General features: G+C 40.6%; 1 protein-coding gene across 1 annotated transcript in view; it reads right to left on the bottom strand.

Annotated features, from left to right (window-relative positions):
• Nucleotides 1-17820, bottom strand: part of Piwil2 (piwi like RNA-mediated gene silencing 2) — an 89161-nt gene that overhangs the window by 22896 nt on the left and 48445 nt on the right. The window contains exons 10-18 of the mRNA XM_004630649.2: nt 15491-15679; nt 14105-14189; nt 13123-13212; nt 10909-11049; nt 8061-8174; nt 6488-6676; nt 3225-3326; nt 2288-2404; nt 1188-1276 (exon numbers count right to left, since the gene is read on the bottom strand). Of these exons, the coding sequence (XP_004630706.1) occupies nt 1188-1276; nt 2288-2404; nt 3225-3326; nt 6488-6676; nt 8061-8174; nt 10909-11049; nt 13123-13212; nt 14105-14189; nt 15491-15679 (1116 nt within the window). The remainder of the gene's footprint in view (nt 1-1187; nt 1277-2287; nt 2405-3224; nt 3327-6487; nt 6677-8060; nt 8175-10908; nt 11050-13122; nt 13213-14104; nt 14190-15490; nt 15680-17820) is intronic.

Here is a 17820-nt window from a genome sequence, read left to right as displayed (position 1 = left end):
ACTCAGGACATAGGAGAACCTGTACTGAACATCCTGTATTGTGTCCCAAATTTACTGATCAAAGAGATTATGGAGCCACAGAGGAAAGTGATCGATGACGTAGAGTGTGCCTAAGGAGAGTCACATAGAGAGAAAACATTCTCTCAGGCTTTCACAGAGAGCATATTGGTCAAGCAATGACCGTGACTCATCTACAATGACTGACACTGACAAAGGATCTACAAACTGCGGTGCAGGGTTTCAGGGTAAATCCTAAGGGGATCTGACTGACCTTGGCAAATACAAAAGTTACATTTCTTTTTATATAGGTCTTGCTTTATCATGGTCTTAACCATCTAGCAGAAAAGTATAAAAACGAGGTAGAAAAAGTAAAGCCATATTAATATGCTGAGCTATAAAAGGCTCAAGTCAACAACTTCTGACATTGCCAGTCCTACGGATAATATACTACTATTATGGACTACTGGACTATATTGCATTATTTTGCTGAATTCACACACCTACAATATTTAAATGGCAATGAAATATCCATCTCTGACAAAACTAAACAAAAAGAGGGGATACAAATGAAGGACCATTTTGTATCTGTATATACAAAATAGGATAGATACACAGCTACTTTCTTAATTCAATGAGATGAAAGATTTGTACTAATAGTGTTTGGACAGGATATCATGTCTGCATCTTTTTTTTTTTTAAATTTTATTTATGTATTTATTTGTGTGTGTGGCCAGCTCAGCCCACCAGGGAGCGGGGCTGGCTGGCATGTGGTGCTGGGGGGATCGAATCGCAGTCCCTGTGCTTTGCTAAGCTTGTTCTAAGTAGGTGCTTTAGACCACTGAGCCATCTCACCAGCCCACATGTCTGCATCTTGTACTACGAATAACAACTACAAAGACAACAATATGCAATGTGTTAATTATTGAAACTGTCCTACTAATCAGTTTTGAAACCATCCCATTGCTATTTGTTTCTCAATAAAATTAATAAAAAAAAAATCCTCACACCTATGACAAGTTTAATAAATAGGCTGCATAAATAAATATCAGAGGAAGACAGGAGGAAGGTGGTTAGAACTCTTTATCCTACAACATGTACTACTCAAAAATATGTTTGATTTACTAAAAGATTAGACATCAAAAACAAGATAACTAAATATAAATAACAAAATTGTGAGTAGTACTTACACATTAATGCTTGCAACAAAGCCAACCACAGAACGCATGCCTCTGCTGGGGTCATGGTAAACATCCATTCCAATCACCATTAATTGTTTCTAGGTTAGAAAATAAAATTAGTAAATCCAAAATTCAAGCAGTCCATCACACTATCTTTAAATATCATCTGAGTGCATGCTTTTGCAACATATATGACATCATTTGAGCCCCAAAGCAACCTCCTTCTATTGTTTATAAATGAAAACAGGTTCTAGAATAGAAAGACTGCTATCAATTTGACATTTTCTTTTGTTTGTTTGTTTGTCTTGGAACTCAGGGTGATCCTCTTGTCTTTGCCTCCTAAGTGCTGGGATTACAGATGTGTGTCACCATGCCTGACCTTCAACTTGACATTTCTTTTTTTCCTTCCTCCCTCTCTTACTCCAGAGTTTGAAAAGTTACTGGGGACAAGGAACAGGGATAGCTCTGAAATCAGAATAGCTTCTGAAAGTGGAGGGAGGTCCCAACAGGGATGCCAACTTGACGTTTTTCTTAACACAATGAACAAAGACAGAAATCTAGACCAGGGAGCAGTAAACTTTCTGTGAAAGGATTACAGAGTAAATATGTTGGGCTTTGTGCATCAGTTTCTGAATGAAATATAAGAATTGTGCCTTTATACAGCAAAACCAGCCACACACTATACATAAATGAATGTGGTTGTGTGTCAAAGAAATTTTATTAAGGACACTGAAAGGATAATTTCTTGTTTTACTGTTCTATTTATTTATTTGGTACAGGGTCTCACTCTACAGCTTGGACTCATAGTGATCCTCCTCTCTTAGCTTCCCCAATGCTGGGATTATTAAAGGCATGCACCACCACACCTGCAGAGCTACTCCCCAGCCCTGAAAGAATCATTTCATGCAGTCTTCATATATGATAAAACAATGGTCTTATTCTTCTTTTCTGCCTTTTAAAAATGTAGAACTATTCTTAGTTCATGGATGGGTGGTCCAAAACCAGCCAAGTGGACTTCCAAATAAGCAATGAGAACAGAAAAGACAACTACAGAAACAGGCACAATTCACCAGAAAGCCAAACTCAAGACATATCTCAGCATCACTCACCAGAGGAATATCTACTCCCCAGAGTTCCCCGCCCAATTTACAGTTAATCTGAAGCAAAATTTTCTGAGCCACACTCCGAAGTCTGGCAGGCTGACCAATGGTTCGAACATTGATGACCTACGAGAGAACCAAAATAAACCGCTCAGAAAATATAAACAATTCTAAAGTAAATAAAGTAGTCTCTTGGATCCAGGCTCCACCCACCTCCAGATACCAATATCCAAAGATACACAAGTCCCTTCTATACAGAAGCACAGCATTTGCATGTAACCTGCACATATTCCCCTGGAAACTTTAGATTACTTGTAATACCTAACACAGTGCAGCTGCTTTACAAATAGTTGTTATATTGCTTAGGGAATAATACAAAAAGGTCTGTACATACTCAGTATAGATGTAATTTTTCTTTCTTAATATTTAAGATCTATGGTTGGTGAATCCATTGACACAGAACCCATATAGACCATGCTACATTTGTTTAAAAAACTCAATTAGAAGCTAATACATTTTATATTAGTAATTCTAACTTAAGAGACTTTATGTATGCATTCACCACACACACTCATATCCACACACATGCACACCCTACAAACAAAATCAACAAATGAAAACTAAAGTCTCTCATGTATGGTACAATATTTTAAATCCCCTAAAAAAAAAAACATCTTTCCCTCTTCAGAGCGAATTCTACACTCTCAAAACTCAGTCACAGACACCACCTGGCAGCTCAATTGCTAACTGGGACAGCAAGAAACTTAGAAGAGCTATGTACCTACTACTATTTGCCAGGCTACTCTGAACAGGGACCCTTTTACACAAGGTACTACACATACTGGCTTGTAACAGCTACTTCAGTCTTCTGAATATGCACACCGCCCCTCCCAAGCCTTGAGGAGGCTTCCTCAGCTGCCATGCCTCCTGGCCACATCCCACTCACCTGTGAGGGCACCGGGGACTGCACACAACACAGCTTCTTGATGGCCCCATAGAGATCATCACGTGTGCCCATAATGATGCAAACAACTACCTGTATCTTCCCCTTGAAGAGATAAAGTATATACAGTCAGGCTTCAGAACTATAAGGGGGCTTTCATGGGAATGAGTCTACCAAGCATAGGGCCTATGGGGATAGACAGGTAATTTTTAAAAAGTGTAGACATTTCAACCAGAAAAAGGCCTGAATAGCATAGGCCTTTGTTTGGCTCACAGCTGCTCTGCACAAATAGATATTACGTTACTGTTAGATACCTGGAGCTGGTCTTGATTTGTTTTTTCTTTCTTTTTTTAATGTATTTGGTACCAGGTCTTACTACACAGCTTGGACTTGTAGTGATCTTCCTGTTTTCAGCCTCCTCAGCACTGGGATTACAGGCATGAGCCACCATGCTCAGACTTGGTCACCAGCTCAGTGCACCCCAGGGGCAGGGCTGGCACAGCACACAGGCCTAGGGATTGAACTCTGGTCCCGGCGCTTGCTAAAGCAGGTGCTTAGTCCACTGGACTATCTTGCTGGCCCTGAAGCTGGTCTTCATTACCAAGGATTTATTTCCTAGGATAACTTAGATCCTAGAAAGGACCAGGCTTGAAAATATGCCACGGCTACATTATCTGTTGTGTACCACTGCCATGTTGTATACCACTCTCTTCAGTTAATTAAGCAACTTATCACCTTCATCCCATAGCACTTTAACTGAGGAAATATGGAATGCAGTAACATAAGAAGCGGTTCAGAGCCAAATGCAGAAGGAACGAAGCTATTGCCAAATCCACAGCAGCCATTCTCTCTCTGGATAGGGACAGAATGACAGTGCCAGCAACATCCTCTCTCACTCACTGCTCAAGAGAATTAATGCTGAAGACAGAATCTTCCAAAATCCCAGCACTTAAGCCTTGATGCCAGACACGCCATACATGGAAAATCTGTACTATGCTTCCTAATCAAGAGTGGCACTAACACTTCTCAGAGAGCAATGTTCCAGTGATTACATTAGAGAATTTCTTTCTCTTTCTCTTTCTTTCTTTCTTTCTTTCTTTCTTTCTTTCTTTCTTTCTGTCTGTCTGTCTGTCTGTCTGTCTGTCTGTCTGTCTGTCTGTGTGTCTGTCTTTCTCTCTCTTTCTTTCCTGTGCAGGGTCTCACTATGCAGCTCAGATTCACAGTGATCCTCCTGTTTTCAGCCTCCTTAGAACTGGGATTACACGTGTGTGCCACCACGCCTAGACTCCAGCACTGGCTCAGTGCAACTGGGGCGGGGGGTGGCACGCAGTGCCAGGGATTGAGCCCTGGCTCCTGTGCTTGCCTAAGCACTGAGTCTGCTGAGCTATCTCGCCAGCTCTATCAGAGAATTTCTAAAGTCAAGTTGAACCTAGGCTTCACATTGGACCAGACAGGCTGCATATAGCAAATGCATTTTCAGTACCAACTGAAAATAACAAGTTTGCCTTTTATTTTTGTTTCAGAGTCGCTTTGTAGTCCATGCTGGCCTTGAACTTGCAGCCATACTCCTGCCTCAGCTTCCCATGTGCTGGGACCACAGGCATGTGTCACCTGTTCAGTTTACAAATTTTTTAAATTAACACTGAAACCAGCAAGTCTATACATATACAAAACCATACTGTTGACTTCCAATGAAAAATGAACAAATTAAAAATCAATTTGATAGCTGGGGGTTATGGCTCAGAACTAGAGTATCTCCCCAAATGCTCCAGGATTCAAACAGGGTGGGGAAGGGCTTTTGGAAGCCCTGTGACTGAATCATGGAAACAAAACTCATCAATGGACCAGTGCACTGATGAGTTTACAGCTGAATGCATTGTAAGGAGGTGGGGTGTGTAAGAAGATTCAGGTCTCTGGGTTGTGACATGGATGAGCATATACTTGTCCCCCCCTCCAACACTCTGCTCCTAGCTGCAGTGGGTAGAGCAGCGGTCCTCTGCCATGCCCATCCACCATGTTCCTTCCATGGAGCCAGCCAACCATGAGACAAAATACATTTCTCTTCTTTTTGTTTCTCGATGTCAGTAACAGGAAAGCTGACTAATTTTGTCCCAGTGACAGGAAAGCTGACTAATACACTGGGTGTGGTGGAGCATGCCTGTAATCCTAGTTACTGAGAAGGCTGAGGCAGGAAAATCACAAGCTTGGAGCCTGCTTATGCAACCTGGGACGACCTTGTCTCAAAAGTTTTAAAAAGTAAAAAGAATTAGGGTTGTAGCTCTGTATTTCTTGGCTCAATCCCCAGTATTGCAAAAGAAAAAAAAAAAAAAACACAATTTGGCAATAATGGGTTTATATCTGCAGTCTTAGGGATTGCCTCTTTTAGTTCCCTATAGGCTGTTCCCAGCCATGCTCATTACCACAGCAACTTTAAACTTGAGCTAGAGGGGCTGGTGAGATGGCTCAGTGGTCTAAAGCACCTACTTAGAACAAGCTAAGCCAAGCAAAGCACAGGGACCTCAGTTCAATCCCCCAGCACCACATGCCAGCCCGCCCGCTCCCTGGTGGGCTGAGCTGGCCACACACAAAATAAATAAATAAATATTTTAAAAAAAAAAACAACTTGAGCTAGAATAGACAGGGACAGCTCTGTACTGAACCACGAAGGTGGCACTTGGCCAAGTCGTCGTTCTCTGAGGACAACATGTTCTAAAGATAATGAATTAAAGTTAACTCAGCTATTCTCTCAGTCAGTTACACAAGAAGAAGATGACCAGAGTGACAAGAGTGCCGACATAGAATGAAAGAAACAGGAATAACCAACCAAAGGCCATACAGACTACCTTCTCAGTTCAGTATTTCATGGGCAAATGAGTCAGACACTGGCTGTTGGACATTATCAACAGCAGTCTGATAACCAAGATAATCTAAAATTAAGTAGTCAAGCAGTGTGTGGTGCACACTTGTAATCTCAATACTCAGGAGGCTGAGGCAAGAGGTTTTCTGTGCATTTGAAGCCATCTTGGGCTATACAGTGAGTTCAAGGCCCTGCCTAAAAAAAAAAAAAGAAGAAGTAGTAGTAGTCAAGTAATTTAAAAGAGAATACAAGTATACTCAAATTAGTTGCTTTTTTTTTTTTTTTTTTTTGAGGCAGAAGACGGCATACGAGATGTTGCGGCGTGACTGGAGTTCAGACGTGTGCTCTTCCGATCGCCTCTCCAGTGCTCGGGTTATACACATGTGTCCATCTCAAGTTAACTTATTACCTCCACTCCAAGCATGGACTGAATGGTTCTGATATAGGTCTCTATTCGGTCATCCTTCAGTTCAACCCAGGCTGGTGGACTCATGTGCATGCCAATGGGGCCAGCGATTTTCTCTAACATGCTGACTAGTTCCCGGGCCTGATCCATTGCTTTCTTTGGGTAAAAAAGTGCCCAGAAGTGCATGGGGATCTAGGAACAATCATAAGATACTTTTAGTGTTCACAATTTGAACATTCCAAACTCACACTCCAAGCTTTTATTATAAAGCATAAATGACCTTTCAGTCCTTCCATTTGAGTCTTGACTTACCTAATATCATGTAAGTAAATTAAGGCACAGTTTCACAATGAGACACTATGTATCAGTGAAAATGGAAAATCTATAATCATCTACCTAACAATACAGATGAAGCTCAGAAATAGAGAGTGAAGAGAAGCAACCAGATAGAAGAATAGCCACTCTATGATTTTACATACATACAAAGTACAAACAATAGCTGAAATGAGGCTATGCAGTTACCAAGTCAGAAAAGTAGTTATTCTTGGGAGCTGCGGGGAGAACAAGGAATAGGTAGTGGCTAGGAGTATGCAGGAGGGTTTTGGAAATTTCTCTTTTATAACCTTTCCTGTTGATTACTCCAGTCATTTAATTTGTACAAGGAGATCAAGAAATGCACTTATAATTTCTTTTTTTAAAAAATATATATTTTAGGGAAGGGTCTACAGGGTGTCCAGGGTCTCATTATTAGCTCGGACTTGTAGCGATCCACCTGTTTACAGCCTCCCAAGGGCTAGGATTACAGGTGCACACCACCACACCCAGTCTCAATTTCCCTCTCAGCGGGCCCCAGGGGCAGGGCTAGCACAGCAGGACCAGGGATTGAACCCCCAGTCCCTCCACTGAGCTCTTTAGCTGGCCTTTTCTGTCTTTTTGAGACAAGAGTCTCGCTATGTAATTCAGACTGACCTTGAGCTCACTTTGTAGCCTAGGCTTGTCTTGAACTCAAAACTATCCTCCTGCCTCAGCCTCCCAAATGCAGGGATTACAGGTGTGTGCCACCACATCCGGCTTTAAGCAATACGCTTATATGTGTGCTTTTTCTTTAAATATGTTTCAGTATGCTTTTACAACAAATACATGTATTTTATATATCGCCACCACAATCTGGTTAGTCAGAAACACTTAGAAATAATTATGGACAGTTTTGTTCTTTAAGGTAAATAGCTAACACATGAGTTACTGGGGAGGAGGAGTTAGTGTTTTTACTTCTTTTACAGAGAAAAATATCTTCCAGGAACCCTCAGAGAAAAAGAGAAAGAAAGAGCAGAGGTAACAGGCTGTTACTAGACTGTCATGAAAATGTGTGTCCTCTTCAGTCTATGATCAGGCAGAAGGCTTTCTTCTAACAACCCCTCCAACTACTCTACTGGAAGGACCCTTGTCGAACAGATAACTTAGAATGAAATTTAACTGGTATGTTCTCTCAAATAGAGGATACTAGGTCATTCTTTTTCCTAGTTTTAATACACTGAGGATTCCTCGGTCTCTCTTTTCCCACTTCAAAATTACTCACAGTCAAGATGGAATGGTCTCTGGTTACTTCCTTTACAAAGCTTAGGTCCTGAGATGTGATAAATGAAGTATTTCTTAAATTAATTCTCTCCATTGGTAAAACACGTCCTTCAATCTAAACAGAAAATAAATTATCTATGAAACAAGTCATCTACAAATACTGGTACTGTTGTCTACTTGTGCCTGTTATAATTTGTGAGAATAACAGAAAAATAAAACTAGTATCAAGAGTCCATATTCATCAAAACTTACATACACAGAGGTAAAATGCTTACAGATATTACTCTTTATTTACTGAGTTTCCAATCCGGTATCCCAAGAAAGGGATTTTAAAAATCCTCTTTAAAATCATTGAATAAAGGAATATAATCTTTGAAAAATATTTTAAGATACTGTGTGTGCTGGTGCATACCTTTAGTCTTAGCACTCTAGAAGGCTGAGACAGGAAGACTGCTTCAAAGTTTGAGGTTCACCTGGGCTACAAAGTGCATGCAGGACCAGCCTGAACTACACAGAGAGACCCTGTCTCAAAGCAATGGTAACAAAAATATTTTAAGAAACACTGAAGAAGGCCCAGTCAAATAGCTCAGCTGATTAAAGCACCTGCTTTAAAAAAAAAAAAAAAAAGCACCTGCTTAGGCAAACACAGGGGCTGGGAGTTCAATCCCCGGGCTTCACATGCCAGTCTCGCCCCCGGGAGTGGGTGATTGAGACTGAGTGTGGTGGCGCACGCCTGCAATCTCAGCACTTGGGAGGCTGTAAATAGGAGGATCACATCGCTTCTTGCCCTTTTGGCTAAGATCAAGTGAAATAGGAGGATGAGAGAGAGAGAGAGAGAGAGAGAGAGAGAGAGAGAGAGAGAGAGAGAGAGAGAGAGATTGAAGAAAAAAATTAAAGGGCCAGGTGTTTAGCTCAGTGGCACAGTGCCTGCCTGGCACTGTGAGGTCCTGAATTTGATTCCTGCTACTGAACCCCCCACACCAGTGAAAGACAAAGTATTTGCTAAACATATACCACATCCTCAGACCTATTTAATTCTTTTCACAGTCCTAGGGACCAAATCCAGGGTCTTGCATGTGCTAAGCACTCTACAAATGAGCTGCACTTTCAGCCCCTATTTAATTCTTCATTATCAATGTCATTATTATTCTTGTTTTTTGAGACAAGGCCTCACTATATAATGCAGGTTTGCCTTGAATTCACTATGTAGCCCAAGCTGGACTTAAACTTGCAGTACTCCTCCTGCCTCAGCCTCTTGAAGGCTGGGATTACAGGCATGCACCACCACACATGATAAATTCTATCCTCATTTCACACATAAGGAAAGAAGAGATGCTAACCAACCTCCTCAAAGTAACCAAGATTCCAAGTAGCAGACCTAGGATTCAAAGCTAGAAAACACTAACACTAACACCCAATGCCCTTCCCACCATCTTATGCTTCTCTGCAATGTGATCATGCCCGCAAAAAATATAACACTGCTGACTTCGGCAGTTTCAGGGAGGAAGGACCATGGAAAATTAGATTACACAAGCTGGAAACTCTCTTAACCCAAAGGAAAAACAACAGTAGTACATTTAAGGGAATGCAAATCAATTACTGAGCAAGAAAAAGCTTGGGAGGAAAAAGAGAACAAAGAAAAAAGGATATAAATCTTTAAAAATCTTTTGATTTAGCAATAACAAATACTGGTGGGACTGTAGGGGAAGAGGAACCCTTCTCCACTGTTGGTGGGAGAATAGACTGGTACCATTGTGGAAATTCACCAAAAAACTAGGACTAGGGAACTTTGACCCAGTTAATCTCCTTCTTAGTATCTTTCTGAGAGAATTAAAATCATCAGGGCCAGGGGTATAGCTCAGTAGCACAAGCACCCACCTGGCAAGCACAAGGTCCTGAGTTCGATTGCCAGTATAAAAATAAATAAATAAATGCATCATACCACAGCAATATATGCACACCCTTGTTTACAGCAGCACAGTCTATGATAGCCCAATCTTGGAAACAGCTCAAATACTCATCAACTGGTGAATGGATAAAGAAGATGTGGGTTTTGTTTTTGAATACAATGGAACACTACTCAGCCATAAAGGATAAGCTCAAGACAATTACAGGTAAATGGATGCACCTTGAAACCATACTCTCAAATAAAATAAATCAGACACACTTGTCTAAATATGAAATTGTTTCTCTGATGTGAGAAACAGAGTGAAAATAATTAAAATATATAACAGGTATTGTGCAACAGGAAGAAAATGCTCAAATGAAGAGGGGAATATAAAAGGGAGAGGGGGAAACGAAAGAAAAAAGTAAAAAAAAAAAAAGGAAAGAATTAAAAAATGGAAGCAAAGCTTTTGTAAATGGAGAAGCAAGGAGGGGCTGAAGGGATGGTACAATACAAAAAAAAGAAACAAGTTATATCATGTAAAGGTACAAATTCTCTGATGAATGTGATATATATGAATTTTAAATTCAGTACATACTTTAAGAGGTAAGACTCTCTCTATATATAATACATATATTCCAATAAAATCTGATTAAAAAAATAACGTTTTGAAGAACTAAAATGAGGTAAGTTGTAAGTCAATACTGAATCCTCTTATTACCTATTTGGTGAGAAGTTTGTAGCTAAGATCTGAGAAATATAGAGGAAAAATCTATAAATGATACTGGCAAATTAAGTCAAGCAAATTGAAGTACCAGGACTGAAATTTAAAAAAAAAAAAAAAAAAGAGTACAAGAATAAAGCCTCCCTCAATACTAAAGACAAGTTAGGAGTCACCAGCTTGTCTCACACAACTCTAACTCTTGGGCAGTGCCGTTTCCTGGCCATCATATGGTCTCGTTACCTTGTGTATGTCCTTTTGCAGACAGAGCCCCCAACGCATTAGTTCATTGTTGGCTGCCTCATTCTTTGAAATTCTCTGGATTAAACTCTCCAAAGCATTATGGTGCTGTTTCGGGCTCAGGTTAATCTGCTGGGTCAAATCCTAAGAAAACAGAGACAATAAGCTCTAAGTATTACTTTCTCCAATATGAGGGCAAGTAAATGCCAAAGCATCTGAAATGTTTGCAAAAGAAATGTCTTTCCCATTGAAAAGAGTAGAAATTTTCAAGTACTCTCAAGTATCTTTCAGGAATGTTAATGAGGTATAGGGATAAAAAATTTAATATTAAAATTTAAATGTTACTGGCTCTTCCTCACGACCACTGAGTCTCACCTTTTTTTTTTTTTTTTTTTTTTTTTTTATATTTAGGACAGGGTGTACAGGATCTACAGAGTCTCACTGTGTAGACCAGACTCCATAGTGATTTTTCTGTTTACAGCCTCCCAAGTGCTGGGATTACAGGGGCTTGCTACCACGCCCAGTCTCAATCACCCTCTTGGGGCATCTTGGGGGTGGGGCCAGCACTGCAGGCCAGGGGATCAAACTCACAGCCCCTGGGTCTGCCTAAGCAGGCGCTTTAATCCGCTGAGCTATTTTGGCTGGCCCTTTACCTCTTTCTTACAGCATGTCCTGAATTTAAAATTCCTGAGATTCCATCAAATGCAAACAAAGGGAGTTTGACTATACTTATTTAAAATACAGGAAAAGCAAGAGCTAAAAACATGCCAGGATCCAGTTACAACAGAATAGCAAGCCACCTCAGACCTATACTTTGTTAAACTATACTAACATTCAACAGCATAAGAAGGCACATTTTGCCCAAAACTTGCCAGAACAAATGCATAGGAAGATTCTGAATCACATAAATGTATTCTTTGTTCTTTGGGATTTGTGAATTGTACAGCTGCTGTCTGGAATGTTTATGGAGCTATAAAGATAGCTTTCCTCTCTGATTATAAAGTTAGTAGGCAACTGGTAGCTGTAAGAAAAGGGCCTTCCTTGATCTACATACTCAAATCAGAAATATCAGAGGTAAATATGAAGGAAATTTCTCTCAGGAATTTTTGGCTTCACTTCATGATTTTTATGATGTTACTAAAAATTCTCCGCCCAAAAAAAAAAAAAAAATTATCTTGTTTCGGGGCTGGGGAGATGGCTCAGTGGAATAAGCGCTTCTCTGGCAAGCGCAAGGGCCTGAGTTCAATCCCCGGTTCCGCCAAAAAAATATAAAAAAAAATAAATAAAAATTCTATGTGGCCTATGGTCTAGTTCGGTGATGCTGAACCCATGGCACATGTGCCATAGCAGCTGCTATCCCTGAGAACTCTAAAAGGTTCTCCATCATTGAAGCTGAAATTAGGAAAGTGAGGCAGCAGAGCAAGTAGCTCCAACACGGACAGCCCGAGTGGCCGACCGAGGGTTGAGGCTCAGCTGCATGCTGTCAGGGTAGCTACTGAGCCCACTGCTGCCTCTCAACTTGCTCCACTAGCAGCTGAGCCCAACACTCCCAGGACCTCAGAGCTCTGTGTTATAAATGTCTATCCTCATCTTTAAGCTTGCTGATTTTTTGCTTCACTGTCTCTTCCAGGCTTTAAAAGAAACTGAAGTTTTACAGAAATGTTACAGTAATTTAGCGCTCTTAAGGAACCTCATTTATAGTCACGTCACTAATTACCCAAACCTATTTAACTGTGGAGGATGAAGACAGGGTTGCCTGTTTCTTTTTTCCTTATAAGGTAGTCCCTCCACTGTTCTAACAACATTCAAAGGTAGTTTTTTTTTTTTTAATATTTATTTATTTATTTATTTATTTATTTGTGTGTGTGTGTGTGTGTGGCCAGCTCAGCCCACCAGAGGGCAGGGCTCTCTGGCATGTGGTGCTGAGGGATTGAACTGCGGTCCCTTGTGCTTTTCTAAGCTTGTTCTAAGTAGATGCTTTAGACCACTGAGCCATCTCACCAGCCCCTCAAAGGTAGTTTTAACATACTTTTTCACACTCTATGTGGGAAAGGACACAGATCCTGTTCCACAATAGGAAAACCAGAGCCTGGAAGAAAGGTGATAATGCAACCCATAGTCAGAGAGAGAACCTGGCCCAATTCTAACTCAGACTGCTATCCGAAAGGTTATGGTTCAAAGCTGATGTCTCCCTGTTGCAAACAGCAGGACTCCAACCTTCATGGCTCTGAAGTCCTTCTTCATCTTCTCTGGAATCCCAGTCATGAAGGAAAGCTCAGGCAAGAGCAGGATTTCACCTTTTAGCAGCTTTGAGAAAAGCATAGAAAGAGAAAGTGAGGCAGTTAAGAGAGGACGGTGCTTTCCTGGCCTGCACAGACTACCTGTGATCAAGGCCACATAAATCACCACTGAAAAGCATAAAACCCCACAGCAGAGGGCAGGGAAAAACATCAAGTATTTTGTGCATTTTTCCACTTAGCTATCATACAGGTAGCCTATTAAGTAGAGAGAAAAATAAAACTGTCAAAAAAGCAGGGAAAACTAGAAAAGCAACAAAACAAACCAAATTCTGTCCCTCTGGGGCTTAAGATAATATATCCTACCAAGCTGTGTGCCTCACTTTAATCCTACCTTGCCTCAGATTATTATTATTGTTGTTATTATTATTATAATATTATTATTATTATTTTGTACTAGACAGTGAACCCAGGGCCTTCTCATTGAGCTACGTCCTCAGCCCATTTGTTTTTTTTTTTTTTAAATATTGCTGAATTGCCCAGGATGGGCATGAACTCACAATCCTTGTGCCTCAGCCTCTCATAGTGCTAGGATTACAGGCATGGACCACCATATCCAGCTCTCAGCCTTCATGGGGAATCAGGCTGCAGGGCATTTCCTGAGATTCCTGCTAAAACATATGTCTATACCTTTTCTACTCAGTCTAGAGTTTTAATCTTCACACACAGGAAAATTTCCTTATTCCTTTAGCCTAAATTGACATGTTCATTTAGCAGGGACTTCAAAAGCAAGTCTTACCAGTATACCATGGTATCTCTGGCTAGAGAAGAAACAAAATGCTGTGTTTCCCACCACACTCTAATCATGGAGACTAAAGAATAAAAACCCTACAAAGAACCTACAAGTGGCTGATGGGTTCCAGGACTTCTGCTGGAGGTATGAACCTAACATCCCCACTCACCATCCCATGTTTATTCTGTCTCTCACTGGGCCTGTGGATTAGCAGTGGCTGGTCCTCTTCCTTAACTGTGATCCCATAGTTTTTCCTTGAGCAGAGGAAGAAAAATTTGGGAAGCAATATCACTACTCTTATAGCAGTACATACTGAGTCTATTAACTTCTTCACCAGGATTGAGGCTTATGATTTGCATAATACCTTTGTCAAGGTACATCAACAACCTATCATAGTACAATGGTACTTTCATTAATAATTCTGGTCATAGACTTTGGCTGAAACCAAAATTGTGAACCAAAATCTTTGATCAGAATTGTGGCAAAAATTAAGTTTGTAAACTGAGTCACCACTGTATAGCTATGACTTGAAAAAGTAGTCTCAACTTCCGTTACATTAAGTAATGGAGAAGTAAGGCCAAAAGTATAAGAAACAATATATTTAAAAACTGAATTGGGGGCTGGGGAGATAGCTCCGTGGCATAAGTGTCTGCCTGACAAGCACAAGATCTCGAGTTTGATGTACAGTACCACATGTTGTGCCAGACCCAGAACTGGGCATGGTAGCACACACCTGTAATCCCAACACTAAGGAGGCTAAAACAGAAGGATCACTATGAGTCTGAACTGCATAGCAAGGACCAGGAAGATAGCTCAGTGGCTTAAGCACCTGCCTATCAATACAAGGTCCTGAATTTGACCCTGGGTACAAAAAACAAAAATGTATCTGAACTGCATAGCAAGACCCTGTATCAAAAAAATAAATAAATACTGAATTAGGCTAAGAGTCTCAGATAGTAAAATGAAATGATAGTTGTTGTATTTTTGTTTTGTTCTATTTATTTATTTTTGTGTTGTTTTTTGCGGAACCGGAGATTGAACTCAGACACTTGGGCTTGCCAGCAAGTGCTTATTCTACTGAGCCATCTCCCCAGCCCCTTGTTTTATTTTTGAGACACAGTCTGGCTATGCAGTTCAGGCTGTCACCTTGAACTCATTGTGTAGCCGAGGCTAGCCTTGATTTTGAGGTGATCTACCTGCCTCAGCCTCCCCAGTGCTGGGATAGCAGGCATGTACCACCAGGCCTGTCTGGATAGTTGAATTATTAATGACTTAAATATAATCTCTTCAAGCAGACTTCTAATAAAATCAGCAAAACAAATACAAAGCCTGAGATTCATTTATGTAGTAACTTTGCAAGGTACTAAAAGATGATACTGTATGAGTAGCACATTTAGGTCAAACCCTACAAACAAGTTCAATCTTCAGCATGTTACCAATCCAATTATTTTTAAGGTGTCAACTTGCATGCTACATGGAACTCAATATCCTCTACAGAACAGAAGACTATACCTTATTCTGCCCCTCTTGGGCCAAAGCCATATCTTTTTCTTACCTGTAGTATTCTAGAAATGTGATCTCCTTCCCATCAGACATTGTGAAGCTATCCTTTGGAGTCTTATTCCAATCCACATCATCAATCCGATAGGTACGATTATTGTATCGGGTAATAACAATATTGCCAACCAGAAGTTTACTGCACTCATATTGAAAGTTTTCTTTGTTCTGCTGGTACATGGCATGCCTTTGGAAAGGAAGAGGCAAAAGACTTTGGACCACTCTTGTACGCATAGGGCAATAGGAAAGGGACTAGAGACTCAAGTAATTAGTTTATGGATCTAATGGTCTAGCCACAGCTAAACAGCACCAGAAGTCACCAGCATCTGTGTCTTTTAAAGGATGGGACCCTGAGCCAGATACCACTGGCTCATGTATATAACCCTAGCACTCCAGGAAGCAGGGGCAAGAACTGCAAGTTTGAGCCAGACTGGGCAATTTAGCAACTCAGTGAAGCCCCATCTCAAAATAAATAAATAAATAAATAAATAAATAAATAAATAAATAAATAAATGGCTGGGGATACAACTCAGTGCAATTTCCTTTAAACATTACTCCCTCACAAATCAAACAACAGTGAAAGTTAAAAATTGTATCAAAAGCAGCAAAAGCAAATTTAGCAACTCAGTGAAGCCCCATCTCAAAATAAAAAAATAAATAAATAAATAAATAAATAAATAAATAAATAAATGGCTGGGGATACAACTCAGTGCAATTTCCTTTAAACATTACTCCCTCACAAATCAAACAACAGTGAAAGTTAAAAATTGTATCAAAAGCAGCAAAAGCAAATTAATAAAATCCACTGCATTCTGTATTTTTGTCATCAAAATAATTATTACTCTGTATCGTTCGCACTAGGATACAGGCTGCAAAAGCTACCAGAAAAGCATTCTTTAAATTGCATTTGTCTGTTTTTGTTTTGTTTGGGTTTTGGTCTTTATGAGACGGAGTTTTGCTATGCAGTTCAGGATGGTTTTGAACATACTTTGTAGCCCAGGCTGGCCTTAAACTCAGAGCAATCCTCCTGCCTCAGCCTCCTGAGTGCTGGGATTATAGGTGTGCACCATGCATTTGCCCTTTCTTGGCACAGGAAGAAATTACTGTATCGGAGCCCATTATAAGGCAGGCAGGCAATGGTTATGATGCAGAGATGGAAAGGTTAAGTGAATATCCCACCCAGTAATCTGTGTAACAGACCTGCGACCAAAATAGCACCGGCAACTCACAGATACAACATATGAAGATACTCAGGCAGTCAAGCAATGCGTACAGAGGCAGCTGCCACAGAAAAGATCCAGGTGCTGCAGATATTGCTGCAGCAAGGCACTGTCAACATCCTGAGCAGAGAAAGTGGGGGTATGGCAGTCAAGGATTAGGGATGGGGAGGAGATGGGACCTTTTCCTCTAGTCCAAGGTCTCCAACACTTACAGTCCCTGAAAGGCTTGGGGTGGGGGGTGAAAAAACCACCACATTCAAAAAAGTTGAGCTTATTCTGTCATAGTACAGTCCCTTCTTAGGGACAGACTACATACATGACTACATAAGGTTTTTTGTTTTGTCTTTGTTTTTTTTTTAACAAGAAATTGAACTCAGGGCCTTGTTCTTGCCAGGCAGGTGCTTATGCAGCTGAGCTATATCCACAGCCCAACATCAGGTTCTGAAAAGTGTGAGAGTGAGAAGTGACAGACTCTTCCCCACCCTTTATCCAGCAGAGTCTCTAGGACCATTTAGGGCAATTAGTAGTACAGAGCTTGCCTAAGAAATTTCGACTGCAGTAAGTGAAAAGCTATTAGAGACTTGAACAGCTCAAAACTGACAGCAGATCAGCAAGCCAAAGTGCGAGGGTTCAAACCTTGGAGCTGCCACTTATTACAGCTCATGGAAAATTCAGCAAGCTACTTACTCTCTTTGTGCCTCAGTTCCTCATATGAAAGTAGGGTTAGTACCATCACCTAACTCATGTTGAGAAAACAAAATGACTTTATAAAGCACTCAGACCTGTGCCTATTACAAAAGAACTATGTGTTTATTTTATCATTGCCATTAATAGCAAGTGTTCACTTCAAACCAGCATGTATATGTTTGACGTTTTAAGTGAACAGATTTTTTAAATTATTTAATAAGGCCTGCAGCCTGTGTATTAGCTAGCACCTGTAATCCCATCACTTGGGAGAGTGAGGCAGAAGGATTACTTCGATTCATGGTCAGCATGGGCTACACAGCAAGAAGTCTCCGTCTCTGTCTCTGTCTCTGTCTCTGTCTCTGTCTCTGTCTCTCTCTCTCTCTCTCTCTCTCTCTCTCTCTCACACACACACACACACACA

This window comes from Octodon degus, unplaced genomic scaffold, assembly GCF_000260255.1.
Source record: "Octodon degus isolate 3935 unplaced genomic scaffold, OctDeg1.0 scaffold00036, whole genome shotgun sequence".
NCBI lineage: Eukaryota > Metazoa > Chordata > Mammalia > Rodentia > Octodontidae > Octodon > Octodon degus.
The sequence above is the reverse complement of the archived record's forward strand: the minus strand, read 5'-3'. Positions and strand labels throughout refer to the sequence as shown.